Source organism: Diadema setosum, chromosome 4 (assembly GCF_964275005.1).
Source record: "Diadema setosum chromosome 4, eeDiaSeto1, whole genome shotgun sequence".
Taxonomy (NCBI): Eukaryota; Metazoa; Echinodermata; class Echinoidea; order Diadematoida; family Diadematidae; genus Diadema; species Diadema setosum.
In genome coordinates, this window is record NC_092688.1 from 42816851 (window position 1) to 42837626 (window position 20776).

The 20776-nt window shown below is 37.8% G+C and overlaps 1 protein-coding gene across 1 annotated transcript in view; it reads left to right on the plus strand.

The window, feature by feature from the left end:
• LOC140227291 (protein rogdi homolog) overlaps positions 1-20776 on the plus strand; it is a 45366-nt gene that overhangs the window by 20309 nt on the left and 4281 nt on the right. The window contains exons 4-10 of the mRNA XM_072307714.1: positions 5796-5844; positions 8184-8241; positions 9569-9652; positions 11703-11798; positions 12134-12232; positions 18016-18138; positions 20626-20663. Coding sequence (XP_072163815.1) covers positions 5796-5844; positions 8184-8241; positions 9569-9652; positions 11703-11798; positions 12134-12232; positions 18016-18138; positions 20626-20663 — 547 coding nt within the window. The remainder of the gene's footprint in view (positions 1-5795; positions 5845-8183; positions 8242-9568; positions 9653-11702; positions 11799-12133; positions 12233-18015; positions 18139-20625; positions 20664-20776) is intronic.

Here is a 20776-nt window from a genome sequence, read left to right on the forward strand (position 1 = left end):
TTTCCACTGAAAAGTGAGCAAGCATGTGCGTTGTTTATTTTTAACCTAAGAAAATGAGGGACAGGGGTTTTTAAAACTGCATGTGGAGGTGGGGGCTTTATTTTCAGATTGTTCACATTTCATTTGCATCTTAATAAGTAGTTTGCAATTACTCCATAGAGCTACATTTGCCTTTCTGAATCTAACCCTCAACAGAAGCTAGAAAATTATATCTTCTGACATCTGACACAGTGTGAGTAGTGAACTGCAATGTTTGTCTGCTGTTTACCGCAAAATCCTTTCATGGTCTGTAGACAGTTCGTCCATATCACTTCTGTTAATCTCGAAGGCTTTATGCGGAACCCAATCTAATCACGTACGTGCAATCATGAATCATAATTGGTAATCAGAGGCTAGAGCGAGGATGATATCCAGCTATGATCCATTTTAATAACTAACTGGCGTGCATGCTACATTAAACTCCAAAGTGGCCATTTAGATCTTGCTGCGCTACAATCAGACCGATCTCGGGTAGAGTGGGCACATTGTGAATGAGCAATGTACCATCCACTTCGCTCTTGTGTTCTCCCGAAAGCATGTTAGGTCACACTAATGTAGGCGTCGAGCAAAGCATGGGAAGAATGAGGAAGTGATATTTCAACCTCTGAGTGTTTAGTCTCTTGCGGTTTGAGAAACAGAGGGTTGCCAAAGATAATTTCAAGCTGTGGGGATTCTGCTGAATGACATTACTGCAACAGCTTTTCTGCCAGTTCATGTTCATGTGAGGAATGAAACAAAAAGAAAATGTATGGGTCCAACAGGTGAAAACAACAATGTTTTTTGACAAATGTTTGGTAATCACTGAACTGTATATTTTGTGCATTGGAAAGACAAGGTAATAAACAAAACAACCTTGCTAAAGGACATGATAATGAAGAGAATCAAATGTAAATAGTCTATAGCATATTTCTATAGATTCTTGATTAGTGTGTAGCCCACAGCATTCATGTGATGTACCAGGGGCCCGTTTCATAAAACTTGTTATCAGTGACAACTGCCACTTTTCTATGACAAATTTACTCTCAGCCAATCAGATGCAAGGATTTCAGTAGCTTGTCACATCTATGACAACTTGTCACTGATGACCAGTTTTATGAAACAGGCCCCAGGTATGATACTCGGTATTTTGAAGGCCGCCTCACTATTCAGAGCATATTTCAGGGAGTTTCTCACAAAATTCATCTTCACACCAGTATTGCCAAACTTGCCACTGTGCAATGTCTGACCATTAGCACCCATTCCACTCCGCCGCCTCTTTCTGTAAAACCTTTCTGTGCCTGGGACTCATTACTTTGGATGGTGTTTAAAACTGCTGTGGGTTTTTTTTTTTTTTTTTTTTTTGTGCCAATTGATACTCAAAGCACACAAAGGGTTGTAGGCAATGTTTGGCAACTTTTCCAGTTTCAAAAATCAGAGCTGTTGTCGCCATTTGTGGATATTTTTGCACGACTAATTTTTCTCTGACACACCATTCATTTTGTAAAGTTTTAATGGGCTTTCAAATAAACATAACTTATAATAGACAAAAATAAACATGCAGTGATCTTTTTAAGAAAGTTGTCAAAATGAGAATTGTATTGCTGTAACTTCTAGGGAACAATAGGCCATTAGGTACAGAATGTTCAGTTGCTAAGGAGTTTAGCTTGGGCATTTGATCCAGAGCCAGTCATGTAATTATGTAATATGTAATGTAATAATATACAGATATTGACTTACCAGAGGTGGAATATAACATTTGAGATCCTCGCGGGAAGTTATATTTTTGTCGAGGATTATTATATTTTTCCGAAGCGCGTAGCGCTGAGGAAAAATATAGTATTCCGAGACAAAAATATAACTTCCCAAGGGAAATTAAATGTTATATTCCTACCGAAGGAAAAAGTCAATATCTGTTATATTATATGACCTGCAGTACAAGAAATAAACTGCTGTATAGGCCCTAAAGCAAAACGACTAGGTCTAGTTAGAAACACTACTCCTTTTCGCAGTCATATTCATGAACGCGCGTACCGCATGACAACAGTGCGCTAGTAGTGCCAGTGGTATTCAATCGAGCCACAAGTAACCTTTTTGATACGTAGATCTAACTCCGATGGCTTTCACGTCGGCCTACCAGGAATTCGTTCTTCCGTGGAGTACGGCCGTTGCCTGTTTATCACATACTAAGTAATTTCTAGAACAGTCGTTAATCAATCGTACGTACTGTAGGGCCTAGTTTCGTAGCGGTAGAGCCAGATTTTGTAATGAGAGATGTGAAAATTGTAGAAGACTAGACCAAATGCCGCTTTTGGTCTGGGTAAAGCAAGCTTGTTGACATAACATTTGTTTGTGGTGATGTATGAGAATGTGAACTGTCTGATAATGTAGGGCCTAATCTCTTCTGCCTGCAGTCACTGGAACAAGAGCTGTTTAGACTACGGACCTGGCCCTGGTCCAGGTCCTGCGCTAGTACAAGTAACGTTAGCATAAAAACTTACTCAGTTCAGGCTCTGGTAATGTAATGGGAAATCCTTTGGCTTTCCTGTCACGACTGTCTAACATTGATTGGAGTAGGAGGCTCTATAGCTATCAGGACAACAATTCTTTCTCTCTCACAAGCGAAGGGCAGCTGCTCATCAAAGCTGCCATGCCAGTTTGACGAAAACAAATCAGTTGCAATTTCGTAATTCGCGCTTGCAGTGTACTAGCGTGTGTCAGTGTGATGCTCATTTAATACCGCTAGCGCATTCTGTAAACGTAAGTGGTATGGTGCGTGTGGTCAGTCGACCGGTCACGATTACATTCGTAAGTATGTGTGTGTGTGTACGTGTGCAAAGCGTCTCTGTGTATGTTGCGCGCATCATAACAATTGATTTTTGATTACGTCACCCCTCCAGATATAACGCCATTTGTTTAACGTAGTGGCTGTTATATTCCATGATTGTACGTAATTTACGTCATGTTATGAAATATAATGCTTCTCATCCTTGTGAACATGGTCACGTGACAGCATTTTGACCAATCACACATTGGTATCTATATAGGTCATATAATATTACTGTTTGTCTTTCACCCTGTTTCATGCATGAGCAGCAAGCATTAGGGGTGTTCCTGTTACTGTATGATCTCTCTCTCCATGTGTAGTCCCATCTATGCATTTCTGTGTGTGAGTTTCAGCTATTTTGATATTGTCCCATCTTTACTTGGCTGAAGTATTTCCTCTTTAGACTCACTAATGCTGGTCTTCTCTGTGGAATGGGGACACTGAAAGTTTCCATAACAATCGATGAGTAATCAGTGAATGCTTAAATGATGAAATTGTTCACATGTTGTACACTTTTTGACAAGTTAAAGGGACATTCCAGACGATTTTCATAATTTCACATCATGTAGTACATAAAACGACAGCTCCATGTATAGATTTGTGGGATTTATTTTGGTTCTTGAGCAGAGAAACAATACTTTGAAAAACCTGAAACAAATTACACTGAACAAGGATGATGAGATAGGAGGTTCACATATTTCAGAAATGTAGCAGTGTAATTCCATTACAATACCGCTTGCTTGCAAGTTCACCTGTGTATAATTTATGCATGCCTTCTTCTTTTCTTCTGCTTCCTTGAGCCCAATTCATGCATTATTATGGTGACTGTGCCATGTCATCATCCTTGTTCATTGAAATTTGTTCTAAATTTTAAAAATATTCTTATTCTTCATCCCAATTATCACAAATTCTGAAACTCTGTACTCAGTATAACTAATTTATAGTTGTTCAAATGTAAAAATCTGAAAATCATCTGAGAGGTCTCGTTTAAGAAGACTTGTGCTGCTTTACATAGCGGAAACCCAACTCAATATGTAATGCAGTGAAAATCAGCTGTGGTACCATGGTAATTGTAGCCACTATGGCAGCAGCATGAATTCTCAAAAGCCAAGTGGCTGTCATTATCGAGCTTGAAATGCTTCTATTATGGTAAGAGAGCTACTATACATACAGCAGGGGCTTCATTCATTAAAAAGCTGAGCCATACAGTAGTTATGGGAAGAAAATTGCAAGCCGTAAATGTTGGATTGTTCAGCGCTAATGAAGAACATGTTTGCTGATTTTAATCTGAATGAGACGTTTTTGCAAGCTGGGCTGAGGCCACCGTCCTCTCTAGAGAGACCTAATTGCCAGCAGGCATCTTATTAAAGAAAAATGTGAGTCAAGATCGCTGTGATTATTGCTTTTCTCTACACAGTCAACCCAGGAGGGCCGTATTGATTGAATCAATATTTGTATGTGCTGTCAGCGCATGACAACACACATCCAGAGTGTACATTGTATGCCAAGGGTAGGAAGGGGGTACTACCATATGATGTAAATTTGTATATCAAATCGTGGAATAATTTTACCACAGAAATTTTAAGATTGACCACATTGGAGTTTTAAAATGCAATTTCAATTTGCTTATCTTGTAGAAACATTAAATGGAAGTAATTAGAGTTAGTTGAATCTGCACAAAATGAAACAGATAATTAATATAAAATTACCAATTTGATGCAGGAGCATTTATTCCAACCTTTAATGTTGTCAGTTAAAGGATCAGATGTAACTTTAGTGATTTAGAAGCATTTGATGATTCTGCAACAGAGTGATACGATAGTTATGATCAAAATAGGGCTCAAATTAAAAAGAAATGTTTTCATTCAACCTTACAAAATACTGGCAATGCATGATAAAAATCATTATCATATGATAAAGTATCAATCCACACAAATATGGTATCTGAGTCTTTGTAGTTTTATTAGCACTGGCAGAATGCAATTACAGGTTCTGCATGTGTACATACATGTATGATGCACATTTGTACCAGGTTCATAATTTCAGGTTAGCATGAATCAAAGGACTACCATCAGATTTTTGTGCATCATAGTGACATTTCTGGTATGTAGAAAGATCCCAAACGGCTCATTAAATCACTCTTTTCAAATACCAAGTCCCTTAACCCGTTGAGGATGAGTCCTGAGTATACTCAGGCAGGTGTCTATGGGAAATGCGTGTTGTAGCAAAATCAAACCGTCCTCAACGGGTTAATGATAGTCAGGATGAATAGTCATAGTAGTGGCTTCCTTGTCTTTGTGACCTATTTAAAATATTTATTCTCCTTTTATGAGTCATTTTTCCTTTTGTATGCAACATTTTATTTGTTGATGTTGATGAGGTGCAGGTAATGTTGTGAGTAACCATACCATCCCCTTTAGTTGAGGCAAAACACAGCGTCCCTTGGATAGGACACGTGGGAAGTCCCGTGTGTGAGAGAGTCACAACTCTCACTTAATTCATCGCAAAGAACAGGGTTTCTACCCCGCTGAAGTGGTCCCACCTCACATCCAACTGGACCCCATGGAAGACCAGCTTAGCATAGCTGAATATGGGCTATCCAGCCATCTTCTCAGATGGAAATGAAACAAACAAGCAAACAAACTCAGTCTTACTTCTTGTATGATGAGACAGTGGTAGCAATTGTTCAATTTTCCTTTTCATCCTCAGAAGTATTGTAGTTATATCTATCTATCTGTTTATTTATCAACCTATCTAATTATTGCTCACACTATTTCTCTAGCTATATTTGAGAGCAGAGAGATAGGAGAAAATAGGGATAAGAAAATTCATGATAAATACATGAATAGAGAGAGAAAAAAAGAGGAAGTAATTTACATAATATTTCGCTCATATGAGACTGCATCAGCATGTGTTTTTATCTCTTTATGTTTCTCTCATTTGTTCCATTCAGGTTCTGGATCACTCATCAAACCAGAAACATTTGTCCTCTCAAGCACAAAGTAAGTTTTTCTCTAAACCAGCAAACTTCATCCTCCTTCAGTTACAGATGATGATGATGATAATAATAGTAATGATCAGGACATTATTCACTGACAGCAACAAAATCATAATTAATGATAATAGTGATGATGATGGTAATAGTGATAATAATGATAATAACAATTGTTTTTATCATCATTATTATTATTATTATTATTATTATTATTATTATTATTATTATTACAAAAATAATAATGATAATAATGACAGTCATGACATACGTTATTCAAATGAAATAACATTTTTAGAATGAGTTTTAAACAGGTCTTAAACTCATTAACTGTTGCTGCTTGCTGATATGCAAACAGAGCAAGATTATTCCACAAATTGAGAGCAACATACATAAACAGATTAACAGCTACTGTGTTTATTCAAGGAGTTATCACAATTATGTGATAACTCCTTGGTCTATTCAACACAGTATGAATGCATAGAGACTAAACATTGGCCAGGCATTCAGTGCTCTTGACTTGCATTGTGTAATGTGTTCTTCTATACATGTACATGACGATCTAAACAATCTAACCCACTATCGACCTCTAATTCATCACCATAATTCATGTTATTGTGACTAGTTTAAAGGAACAGTACAGTTTCGGTTTAGATGGGGCTGCAGGTTTCCAACTTTTTTTTTTATGTGGGTGTGTTTGTGAGATAATGAGAAACCTCATATGAAATATGAAAGACCATGAAATTCTTAGAGGAATTCACCATTTATTCGATGAAAATTGGTCTTAAAATGGCTGAGATATATCCAAAACAGTGATCTTAGAAGAATGCAACAGGCCACAACTTTTATTAGAATCGTTTTGTTTTATGGTTTTTTTTTTATATATTTCAGTCATTTTGAAACAAATTTTCATCAAATTAACTTTCAATTCCCCTATGCTCTTTAACATTTCATAGAGTGGTTTCTAAATATCGTGCAAAATGTTAAAAGCTGAATCCTCACCTCAAGAAAATACTATGACCATCCCTTTAATCACTGTCATCATTGTTGCCATTGTAGAAGTCAATCAAATAAGTGTTGTCGTCACTGTACTTTGTCATTCTCGGTATTACCAGCGTCTTCATTGTTATCATTGGGCTTTTTGACAACCATCATCTCTGTTACTCTCACTTTTACTTACTACAACTACCAGTGTCACATGGTATACTCGACCACTTATCCACTCTTAGTTTTCCTTACCACTATACATTAAGGAGTTTCACTCTCCATCACAGGGCCATGATTTTAAAACAAAACAAAACAAAATTGAAATGTGATCATGTGACCCTGGGTAATAGGAGTCAGGAAACCAAGGTCGAGTGTAGACAGTGTGTTGCTCAATCGTCTGTAGCTGTTTGATGTAAAAAAAGAAAAAAGAAAAAAAAAAAGATATGATGTAGGCAAATCATAGCGTCCTGGCTGATTTTAAATAATTCAAGATCAACTCAACATATAAACAACAACAACAACAAGAGAACATTATAAAGACAACAGCCCTTGTTGATTAACTGTAGCAGGATTAATTTCACATCCCCCCCCCCCATCCCCAAAGGAAAAGAAAATGCAAGCAACTATTGCTCAAACTACCTGAGGAAGGAATAATTTATAAATCAAGAAAGAGTTGTGAGTCAGTAGTGCAAATTGTATGTAAAGAACTGATTCACTTTAAGGTTGTCACCTTCCCTTTTGGTTAAACAACTTCTCCTATGTAAAAAGGAAAATGAACAAAAGGTAGCATTTTAGAAATTAAAGCATACCCATGGTATATATGCAATGGCACACTTCATTCATTTGTAAGGTTGGCTCACTGAAGCAATATTATCTTTGAATATGACTATTTCACACTACATTTTGGTGTATGGAGTACGGGTACATCTGCATTTATTTGTTCCAATCAGTTTGAACACATATACATGTGTACCTTTGTGAAACTTATCTTTTAGAGAAGTATATAACACCAGTACGCCACTGGTATAAATGCCACAAATAATCTCATAGCACTGACGATGGTTCTTAGCTGTGGTCCATTCAGTCCAGTTTCTATGCATATTTTTTTGCAGCTTTTATGACGGCGTTAAAGTGATTAGCAGCAACACAAAGTCGCCAATCTGCTCAGGCAGGGTTGTGAAGTGTCAAACATTTTGACACAATTTACACAGAGCTTCCCACCTCCGTGGTAGCATGGACCTACTTGGTAGGATGTGTAATTATAGTGGAAAAGTATACCATTTGTTCATCTTGGGTGCTATTGGTTTGGGTTTATGTTTTTTTCTTTGACCATGTTTCTGCATTTCTTTCTTTTTTTTTCAGTGGCACAGATTACGTGAAGGGTATCGTGACTCTGGTTGGAGACATGCTATGCAAAGCTGTAAGTAGTAATAGCTTGTTATCCAAACTTTTATGTGACAGCTTTGATTGTGTTAGGCTGTTCAGTGTACATTTGCATTATAGTCTTGAGAAAGGAATATCACTCACATGTTCTCTTGGTCATGTTACCAAGGCAACTGTCTCCATCTGCCCAAGGGAGACCATTTGAGATGCTTTACCATCGTCAAATTATCATAACTTTCTTATTTTTAGACCATATTCAGTTCAGATTTCTTCCTTTATGCTGTTTGTTTTTCTGAAGGGTACTTTATTCTCTGGGAGGTTAGGGTAGGTAGAATGCCTCCTCAGGAGATGGTAAACTTATCCACAATCTTCCACATAAAGTTGCTTCAAACCCCGTAGGGTGACATCCTGCAGTATTACAATTGTTGTATTGTTGCAAAATAAAAACTCCAGTGACCTTTTCTTGGTAGGAGAAGAAGTTACATGCTCTGAGCTTCATTTTTCACTGCATGTTAAAAAAAAAGAAAGAATAAAAATGCTGACCTATTTCTTGTCTGTTTGACTACCTTTCCTCATCTCATATCCCCATCCCATCCCATCCCTCATCCTTCATCCCTTATCCTCCATACTCCATACTCCACATACTCTGTCCCCCATCCCATATATCCCAACCTCATCCACTATCCCCCATTCCCCACTCCCACCACCTCCCCCATTAACCATTCTCCACCCCTATCCCGAGCCCCATCCCTCATTCGCTATCCCCCAACCCCTATCCCTCTCATCCCCAACGCCCATCCCATCTCCCAACCAACCCATCTCCCAATCCCTATTCCCTACCCTTATCCCTCTCCCCCATCCCCCATCCCCCAACCCCATCTCCTAATCACTATTCCCCACCCCTATCCCCTACCCCCATCCCTCACCCCTCACTCTCATCTCCATCTCCACCACCCGCAATCCCCATCCCCATCTCCCATCCTGACCGTCAATCCCCCATCCCCTTCTTCCGTACGTGATCCCCATTCTGAATCCCCCTTTCACCATCCTCCATCTACCATCCCCCATCCTTAATCCCATCCTTAATCCCATCCTTCACCCCCTTTTCCTATCCTTTATTGTCCACTCCCATCCCCCCTCCATCCATACACAGTCAGTTATTAATTATTGTATCACTGTATCACATGTATTGTTTTTTTCTTCTTCTTTTGTTATTGGTTGGTTTTGCATTGTCCTAATGTTGTTGTGTTTTCTAGTCTTCTTGTATGAATACATTTATAGCACCAATGCGCTTAGAAACACCAGTATAAAGCGCCATATAAATGCAATTATTATGATTATTATTATTACTATCCTCTTCCCAGGATCTGACTTTAAAGCCACACAGAAATACCAACCAGCTTGTGAAGACATACATACGAGATGACATGCCGTGGAGATTGCAACAGGTTTGAATAAGAAGCCGTCATTGTTTCCCAATTTATATTGGCAAAGAGGAAGTACATGTCAGAAACTCCAACCACCAGCACCTTCTGATCTGGAGATTCTCCTGCCTGAAACCCCTAGCAAACTGGAGACTCCAACTTGATGTGCGCGAAGCGCACAGTACGTACCATGTATGCACATCAAAGATTATAAAAGCTCACGGAGGCACTGTGTTGATCCCGTGTGAACACGTACCAGCACTCTGTGCATGCGTTTTAAAATCTATAGTTGATGGTATGAATGTATGGGGGGGGGGGTTGAGCACCTACATGTAGCTCAAAATCTAATTCCAGGTTTTAAAAAGGGGTTTGGTTGGGAGAAAGATCATTTCAAGCGGGAGAAAATGCATCTTAAGCTGGAGATACAGAGCCAGGGCGGGAGAAATTAAATTTCAGGCGGGAGAATGGGAGATTTTGCAAAAATGAGCTTTTGGTAGGAGATCTCCTGTCAAAAGCGGGAGAGGTGGAGTTTCTGGCATGTTTATCCGGAGAGATTTGGGTGTGGTGTTTTGCTCTGTCAGAGTTTTTTTTTTTTTTTTCAGTTGTATGCACTGCAGGAGTTCCGGGCTGATGATTGTGCTATTTTTGAAGCAAGTATTTTCCAACAATCATTGTTTGCATAGAAAACAGTTAATGTTTACTTTCTACTTAGTGATCAATGACAAGTACACAAAGCAATGTTAAAGCATAGCTTTGTCAGGTGTAACCTTGTGAACAAGTACAGTAAACTGTAGTATTTCTTTTTTCTTCTTCTTCTTTTCTCTATTTTCCCAGCAAAATGATTGAATTGATTCTGGTTGTTTGATATCAATGATACATAAAAGTTGGAATGCCATTGCATTATTCAATGCTTCAACTGCAAAACCTCATGTCATGTATAGATTTGAAAGCCTTTGACAAAATGTCCTCATGAAAATATATTTCCTTGAAAAGCTGCTCCAACTTTTTTTTTTCCTTCTTTTTTTTTTCTGTCCAATGCAAATCTCACACTCTTTGTGTGTGTGTGTGTCTGTGTGTGTGTGTGTGTATGAAGGATGTAATATCACAGTTAAGGGTGTTAATACACAGATGCTGATGTATGCTGTAAGCTTTTGAGAGAAATGTAACATTAATGTGCATTAGTTTAATGAGCATAATCACGCTTCCTCTCTCGTACTTAAGTGCAAAGGAAAGGGGATTTATATACCAGTCCCAGAATGAATGTTGATCACACTTTGTTATCATTTCCTGTCCATTACTTGTGCAAATCCAACCCAAGCTTAAAGGGGAAGTCAAAAAAAAAGGGGAAAAATGAAAGTTTGTTGAATAGACCCAGAAAATGAGAGGAACAGGTCAGTGAAAGTTTGACCAAATTCTGATTGAATATATGAGAGTAATGGCATTTTTAATTTGTGACCAAGTACACAGAAATTGACAATGCCACGATTATAGCATGTGAACAAACCTTCTACAATTTGTATTTGCCCTGTACATAGATGATAGAATTGATATTTCTTCCTGTTTTTATAGCTGATGGAATGTATTTGATTTATGCAGGAGTTATGTAGGGAAATATGTGTAATTGTTGTATTAGGGATGCATGTACGATGGGAAATTTATTTGATGGGACTTATATTATACTATAGCACAAATTGGGGGGGGGGGTCAGCTTGTGTCTGACATCACAGAATTGCTAATTTGCATTTGATCCATCGCGACTTCAAGAAATTGTGACCATCTCAGTTTTGATCAGAATTTGCTCAAACTTTCAATTTCTTGTTCCTCACATTTTCTGCTGCTATTCACACAAACTGATTTTCAGGGTGGATTTTCCTTTAACGCTATCAATACTATGGTCAAACAAAATTGATGAATAAAAAGAATTGACTATATTGGAAATGAAGTAGCATAGCTGTGTAAAATGTGACTTGTGTATTGACAGTAGTACCTCTCCACAGAGGTCTTGAATGAAAAATAGATGATAAGTTTGTATCATTTCTGATGTGTTCCATGACTGGCTACCTCCCCTGCCCAGGTACAAGACGTCGGCAACCACATCTACTCCACTCTAGAAGTCATCAACGCCAAGGACGTCGACTACGAATTCCAGTCGGCGGAGGAAGTCATCAAGGTAGTTGACAGGGAGATCAAGTCTCTGCCAGTGTCCAGTGTGCCACTTGAAAGTATTTTACTCCTTTGACACCTGATGTACATATTGTACCATGTTTTGCATTGTTTCTTTGATCGTGACAAGAACGTGTGACTGGGTCATTGTGTAGCCTTGTGTTGTCAGTAAATGGGTTTATTTCTTCAAATATATTTAAACAAGTGTAAGTTGTTGTTTTTTTTTATATTGAATACAGGCCTTTATATGCAGCCACATATGAGATTATGAAGAATCAGACTGATCAATGCATTAATACCTAAAATATTATTTTTAATGTCACTTTCTTGTTGTCTTTCCAGCTGATGAACGAGGTTCTAAGTCAGCTCAAGAGGGCGAGGCAGAGGTTTCTGAACCCAGTAACGCCGACCCTGCAAGAACTCTACCACAGTCGATACACAGTGAGTAAAACATGTACCAGAGCTGCCCACGTCTCCCTGATTCTTCAGGGGTCCGTTTCATGAAAGTCTTAAGAGAGACTTTTCGCTCATTAGACACACGTATGAAAGACTTCATGAAATGGATTTGAAAGTCTCATATACTGCATATGCCAAATATTTTGTGAGGTTTTTCTTTTCGTGAATTTCACGAGTCATGTGCTAGAGGCGAAATTGAAGACATGCGAAAGATATTGACCCTGAACCCGATATGAATATGACAAATGTGTAAAAAATTCTCCGTTCAGTACAGGGGCCTGTTTCATAAAACTTGTCATCAGTGACAAGTTGTCATAGATGTGACAAGCTACTGAAATCCTTGCATCTGATTGGCTGAGAGCAAATTTGTCATAGAAATGTGGCAGTTGTCACTGATGACAAGTTTTATGAAACGGGCCCCAGGACTCCATCTTCGCGAATTTAACCACTTGCGAAATCATTAGGAAGTCCCGATTCACAAAAATTTAGACTTGCAAAATATATGGCTTATACAGGAGCTCCATATGAGCGACTTTGGCCATTCTGAGATTTATGTACTGACCTTTGTGTGATCACCTCATAATACCCACCCCCTGGAGTCTTCCAGAAAACTATGGTTACTCTTCATGTCCAGACAAGAGAAATCATATAGAAATTGTCCTGACTGCTGTGTGACACGCAAGTATCTGCCTGACTACTGTCTGGAATGATGTTGGCACCACTGCCGATACCAGGAAATATGAGAGCTGCAGTAGTGTGGAGATTTCAACCCATTTTGTACTTTTTGATACCAGCACAAACATGCAAACAGGAGCAAATAGTTTGTTTACCAGATGTCATCCAATGCACATAGCACAGTTTAAAGCTGTATGTAGTGGTAGTACAAGTGAAACATAAAAGATGACCTGTATAGACTCTCTGGCCACTTTGGGAAGGTGAGTGGCAAACCTGACTATATCACATAGCATATCTGTCCCTCCGTTCACATTGGAATGCACCTTCCCCTTTACTCTGCATGTTACTTGCATGTTCCCTCGCCATGTCTTTTGTTTTTGTTAGTCACATTAATATCACAGAAACATGCAAGTTATGCTGAGTCGAGGGGAAGGTGCATTCCAATGTCTTTTGTTAAACATTTCAGTACTTTAGCAATGATTGACAGATGAGGTCACAACAGGAATATTGGTTTGGAGGGATTTTTTTATGGGCATTCCCAAGTAATCTGAAGAACAATAGAAGAAGAATTATTGAAAAATATATGGAATGTTTCCAGATATTTGTTTCACTGCAAAAGTGATGTTGAGGGTATCATAAATCAACACAAATCAACATGCATTTGCATTTCAGGGAACCTTTTATTTGTATTGAGATTCATCCTCAAAGGCCCGAATTCACGAAGGTGGTACAAATGAAACCATGGTTTAAACCATGGACAAAAACCATGGAGCGCCAAGTGTCGCATGGAATATTTCGTTACGAAATCAGTAATTTTGTCGATGAAATGATTATTTTGTAACGAAATTACAAAATTTTATAACTAAATGAACATTTCGTCCACGAAATGATAATTTCGTTAACGAAAGATCATTTTGTCAACGAAATTACCAATTTCGTAACAAAATATTCCTTGCGACACTTGGTGCTCCATGGTTTTTGTCCATGGTTTAAACCATGGTTTCATTTGTACCACCTTCGTGAATACAGGCCAAAGTGATCAGGTACTTTGCAAAATGGTTTGATTGATACATAGTGAATTTCCTCGAGGACTTCAGACGTCAACATAAGACGGACACACCTAACTCATATGATAGTCCCATGTGAACACGACTTACTGTGCTATAGAACTGAGGGAAAGGATAAATGTGACTCACTTTCAACAACATTTAATTGTGGGTAAATTGTTCCTGGCAGTGAAGAAAAATATCTCAGCCAGTGCACCAATCCAAGAATATATTATAGCACAGTTCAGTCAAAGGGTTTGATTTATGACATGAACGTGCATCAAATGACCACAAATGGATACTTGGATATGTTCACCGCTTTCACTTTCCTTTTGAAGTTTCTGGATCTCATTTCAGTTCTAGAACCAAAACGCCTCTCAAATGAGAATCGCTTTCCGTGAAAGTTACACCCAGCGAGACCAAATTGTATGGACATGACACTGTACAATGAGCCCTTGCTGGTAGTTTCTTCTTCTCCTTCTTCTTCTTGACAGTACAAAAAGAGATTTGGGTGAAAACCTTAGGGCCCAAATTCACGACGGTGGTACAAATGAAACCATGGTTTAAACCATGGACAAAAACCATGGAGCGTCAAGTGTGGCATGGAATATTTCGTTACAAAATTGGTCATTTCGTCGAAAAAAATGACGGTTTCGTTTACGAAATTATCATTTCGTTAACGAAATGTTCATTTAGATACAAAATGTTGTCATTTCGTTACAAAATAATAATTTCATCGACGAAATGACTGATTTTGTAATGAAATATTCCATGCGACACTTGGCGCTCCATGGTTTTTGTCCATGGTTTAAACCATGGTTTCATTTGTACCACCTTCGTGAATTCGGGCCAATAAGTTTGCTTGGCTATGTTCCAGAGTATATTGACAAAAAGATTTGACATTGTCATCTCATGTAGATCACCAAAGGGAAGCAAGGACTGTCCTTTCATAATGAATCAAGTCCAAGAAATCACATATCTGTGATTTGGTGCTCTTTCTTTTCTTCCTATTCTTTTTTTACTACTCATTATTATGCTTTTATAAGGTAAATTTAACAAAAACTGTGGGTTTCATTGGAGCTCTTTGTCGTTCATATATAATAATTGTTTGCCCAGTTTACAGTTTTTGAGAAGCTTCTTCGTTCCCAATTTTGTTATTGATTCTTCATTTGGCAACATATTTTATGAGATAGAAGTGCCTGTTTCTCTGTCATATTGGCAAATTCTTTGAATTTTTCTCTGATTTTGTGCAGATTTCATGCATTTAGCAGTTTCATATAATCCTCCAGTATAGGATATGTAAGGAAATTCCTGGGTGCCAATTTAATGATGGAAAGATGACACTATCTGCAGCAAAATTGGTTCATATTTAGATGGGTTAAATAAACATTTAGCAGATTTCTTGACACTGTTCACTTCTGCATCAAAAGTGTGTATAAATCGTGCAAAGATGTAATATCTTAGTTTCTAACATTTTTTACTTCTGCCAAGCATTATTTGAAATGCTGAATGTAGCAGTGGAGAAGCTTTTCAAAACTGTGAAACTGAAACAAACAATTGTATATTAACGTCAATGGCTTAAATGAAATAGAGTGTTTTTTGTTATGTAATTTTATAAAACAATATAACTGGTAAGTAAAATTGTGATAAAAAGACACAGCATCCAACCACATAAATGTGGTTACTAGGACTAAAAGTGGCTTTGATCTTCTGTCTGCTACATTGTAGGAGCACAGAGGGTAACAAGGAACATCAAGCCTAGCTTAATTTCAAGTGACTATATGTGACCCTGCACCTCAAAACAAACAAAAAGTCGCCAGACATGAATTTTTAGTTAAGACCATATTCTGAAAGAGCATACTTTAAGCTTTAAAATGATGTATAACTCAAATCAAATGGACTCTTCTAACCTATCTAAATATTGGAAAGAAAGCACAAACTCATGAAAAGTGTGAACTGAGAAAAGAGGCTCTGAAGTACAGTGTCTATTCGAGCGCTTAATCTTTACCAAACCGTGCTGGCTGTGTGATGAATGGGACAAAAAACAGGAAGTAAACCACCAGAGTAACAACAATGAAAGGATTATCAGATTAAACTGAAATTAGGCATGCCTCATCAACACATTCTGACCATAATTAATGCCAACTTTCAAAGCAGTAGCACTATCCTTTCAAAAGTTATAGAGTTGAAAGTGAAGAGTGTGGACAAGGTTTTTCAGAAATGAAAAAGGGGTTCTAAAGGCACACCTAATCAAACTATTCTACCAAAAATGTTCGAGATAAACTGCGAAAAAAACACACTTTCCTGCCCGTTTTATGATGCCAAATTTTAGCATAATGTAAAAGAAGACCCACTCTTTCAGGAAATATGAAAAAGTCAAGTTTGGCTAGGTTGACCCATTTCACTTATTTTCAGTCCTCACACAAAATCAGTGTGTGCGACTTTATGTTCGTTTTGAGGTGCACTGTCACATATACACCATGTATGTAGTGAGTCTAATTATTCGCGAATCGAGACTTCCCAACAATTTTGTGAGGGTTAAATTTGTCATCATGTACTATGGTATGAACAGAGAAATGTAGGCATGCTCATCACGTGATCAGTGGTAATATCTTTGCATGTTGTAACATTTCTGAATAGCACCAGACTCCCGAAATTTGCAAAAATAAAAACTCAGCAAAATGCTGTATACAGTATCTAAGGCCTTGAAACATCTTAACTCAATTTAATTTCTTTGTGTGTTTAACGTAGAAACAAACAATTGCATTGCAGATGCTGTCTTTACGTTCTTGAGTGTTTGTACTAAGATGTTGTAGTTTTTAAAAGATTGCTGCAGCAGCAAATAGACCAATTACCCTATGCAGTCTGCTGTAGTAGCATGTCACTGTTCCTGATATCATGTAGGAAAGAAAAACATAGTCACCGCCCAGTGGCAAGTTTTATGACAGCTCGAAGTGATTGATGGACTATTATCCTGCAAACACTGAGTTTACAATGTCATATGAAAGTTGATACGTACACTTGAGCAAACCGGAATCATGGATCAATAGTACCAGCATTTTTTCTCCCCCACATCACAAACAAATCACAGCTAAACATTGGTGTCACGTTTCACACAAATTAATGAGCTTTTTACGGGTACTCGCTACATGCATTGGCTCATGCATGTAAGTTTCTGGCATGGCCAAGGATCATTTCTGCTGTACCAATAGCATCATACTGTGAGCAATCCATCAAATTTACTGGACAGAAGAGATGGGATGAAGCAATAAATGCAGCACAAATATTTATGTAATGACAGTTCTTGTTTGCATGCAAGGACGTGACCCTCCCCCCCCCCCCCCAAAAAAAAAAAAAAAAAAAAATCCTCAGATATTACATTGCATGAATTTCAGAAGAAAGTTACTACAAATATTTGAAGTACTGGTAAGTGACATAAGTATGTATAGCCAAATTAGATGTGCAACAATCACATTTGAAATCATATAATGAAATTCAAAAGTGTTCTTCACTGACTACTGTTGTGAGTTAAAATTTCATTTATAATGTATAAGTTATTCTTCAGTGATGAATTGTTATCTATTACCCATTACCTGGTTTTATATGTCATTCTAATTTGATAGACTCATTGTAGTATCCATAAGTTGACTTTATACTGATGTTTGTAAGTCTACATGTCCTGTCGTTTTATAATGTCAGTACTTTACGTGTTTCTTTTGTATGAATACTTGTTTTGCAATATTTGTTGTCTGTTTTACGATGTAATTCTCTGTACAATTCAGTCTTATGACTGCGAGACATGAATACTTCAATAAAATACCATTTATCTATCATGTATTATGTGAATATGATATTTCTTTGACCATGAATAGCCTGTTTTTGGTATGTAAGACAAAGAAGTGGGTATTGAAAGCAACTTGAGTATGTTCCTCATGTAAAACTCCTTTAATACTCTGTAGATTAAAAGCTATGAGTAGCCAGCTCATGAAATCCAGCTAAATCACAGCAAAGATTGCTTTGAAATGTTTTGCATGTTTGTCTCCTCAGAAATCCTTAACCCCTCCATTGCCTCATGAGAGCATGGTGAACTTCTACATCCAAGGAACCAAGTTGGTGCTGCACACATACTACCTTCATCCAGCTGCTCCACAAAAGGCTCACCACCACCAGGTAATAGCGAGCTTTCCCAAGCACGATACAGCCGGTAGTTGAGCGTGCTGTGTGCAAAATTTGCTTCTGCACATGATAAAATCTGAGAAACGTCCCGTCCAAGGGAAAACGAGTACTGTACTCTGCCAAAATAGCGTTCGGTCCCGATACTGGGCAGGATTGAGCCAGCCAGCCAATCAGCGGTCTTGTCCCCACGCCTCTGTCCTAACAGGAAAGCGAAACTACATAGATATGGGGACGGGAGTCCAAGTGTGGGTACTGTCACAACTGATTGCTTCCGTGTGCTGTCGGTCTCCCCGTTGTGTAGCGAAAACTCCCTAATAGCTTTAGATCTGCGACGTTAACACTAAGACGATGTTAAAGGGATAGTATAGTTTTGGTTGCGATGGGGGATTCAGATTCTCACTTTTTGCAAGATAATTCAAACAACTTTAAAGGGATGGTACAGTATTGGTGGAGACGAGAATTGGGCTTTTAACTTTTTGCAAGATATCAAGAAAACACTTACGAAATAATACAGTGCATACCATTTTAGGAGGAATTAAAAGTTTATTCGATGAAAATCGGGTTTGGAAAAACTGAAACATCAAAAAACAAAGTAAAACAAAGCGATCGTAATAAAGTGTGGGTCCCACACTGTACTAGAATCGCTCTGTTTTGGATATCTCGGCCATTTCAAAACCATTTTTCATCAAATAAACGTTGAATTCCTCGCGGAATTACATGCTCTTTCATATTTCACAAGAGGTTTCTCATTATCTCACCCAAAAATGTTAGAAACCTGAAATTAGGTCTCAACCAAAACTATACGATCCCTTTAAAGAGCATACAATTCTAAGAGGAAACTTAAGGATCTGTTTTGAAATGGCTGAGATATCCAAAAACACAGTAAAGCATGGAGGTCCTAATGTAAGGTGGGTCCCACCTTTTATTATGACCTCATAGTTCTAGGATATCTTAGCCATTTCAAAACCAGTTTTCATCAACAGCAAAAAAATTATATTCCCCTTAGAATTGCATGCTCTTTAATATTTCATAAGAGGTTTCTCATTCTCTCACAAAATGTTGGAAACATGAAGTCCCATCTCAACCAAAACTATACCACCCATTTAAAGAGGCAAAAAAATGGTGTTCTGCACATAAACAAGACAGCCGTTTCCAATGTGAACGAATGTATGAATTTGAATTCATTAGCCAATGCAATGATAATCATTGTGCGTGTTTACAAATACACAGTTATATGGAAAAAAAGCAAGGATAATAGGAACCAGAAACTAGCATCATGAATGCTAGTCAAGTCTGGCCACTTGCAATTCATACAGTTATAAAATTTTTGTCCCCGCCGAACGAGTTCGAGCAGGGGACTATGAAACGGGCTCCGTACATGTGTGTGTCTGTGTGTGCGTCCGTGTGTGATCAAAATCTTCAATTTGGTACTTCTCTGTCATTTATGAGCCAATTTTGATTCTGTTTGCTTTATATGATAGCACTACATGGGAGCTTTGAAACTTCTACACAGAATTTCAGAATTTGACCTTTGACCTTTGACCTATATTGTACATTTTGCTACAAAATGCTACTCCTTCGCCATTTCTAACCCGATTTCGATTCTGTTTGCTTTATGTGATGGCACTAGGTGAGGGCTTCAAAACTTCTACACAGAATTTTGACCTTTGACTTCTTTGAACTTAGACCTTGATTTTTGACCCATATTGTACATTGGCTACAAAATGCTACTCCTTCGCCATTTCTAACCCGATTTCGATTCTGTTTGCTTTATGTGATGGCACTAGGTGAGGGCTTCAAAACTTCTACACAGAATTTTGACCTTTGACTTCTTTGACCTTTGACCTTGATTTTTGACCTGTATTGTACATTTTGCTACAAAATGCTACGCCTTTGCCATTTCTTACCCGATTTCGATTCTGTTTGCTTTATGTGATGGCACTAGGTGAGGGCTTCAAAACCTTTACACAGAATTTTGACCTTTGACTTCTTTGACCTTTGACCTTGATTTTTTACCTATATTGTACATTTTGCTACAAAATGCTACTTCCGGCGGGGACATATATTACGCACCGTGTAATTTCTACTTTTCCTTGTTGTCTTTGTTTTTTATTTTTGTTTTTGTTTTGTTTTTTAACTGTGCAGTAATGTGTCACCATAGTTACTGTTAAATAGTTATCAATAATTCTTCTGCTAATGATTCATTATGAGATTATTTTACTGATAATTGTAGTACATGTATGTAATACAAGATGTTTACTTCTAACAAAAACAAAAACAAATATTTACATTTAAAAGATAAACATGCACATTTGAGAATTAGGTGTATTGAAGCTAGCTGGGTGTATTGATAGAATGAGTTCACAAATATTTAAGTAGATGACAACAGTGTATATTCTTGGTGAAGGTGTTTGCTGGCCACTAGTGTTGGCAGGTTTGCTCTGATATTTTATGTCCTCTGTTTTCTGTTCATCAATACAGAAAGGAATGTCATCCTCGGAGTCCAAGAGCAGATTATTGTAAGTACTGAGAAATCTTGTAGCTTAAAGGCACAATTTACCATTTGCAGGAGAAACAAAAACCCACTATTAGTGCTGTAAAATAGTTCTGATATGTGAGTTAGGGATAGAAA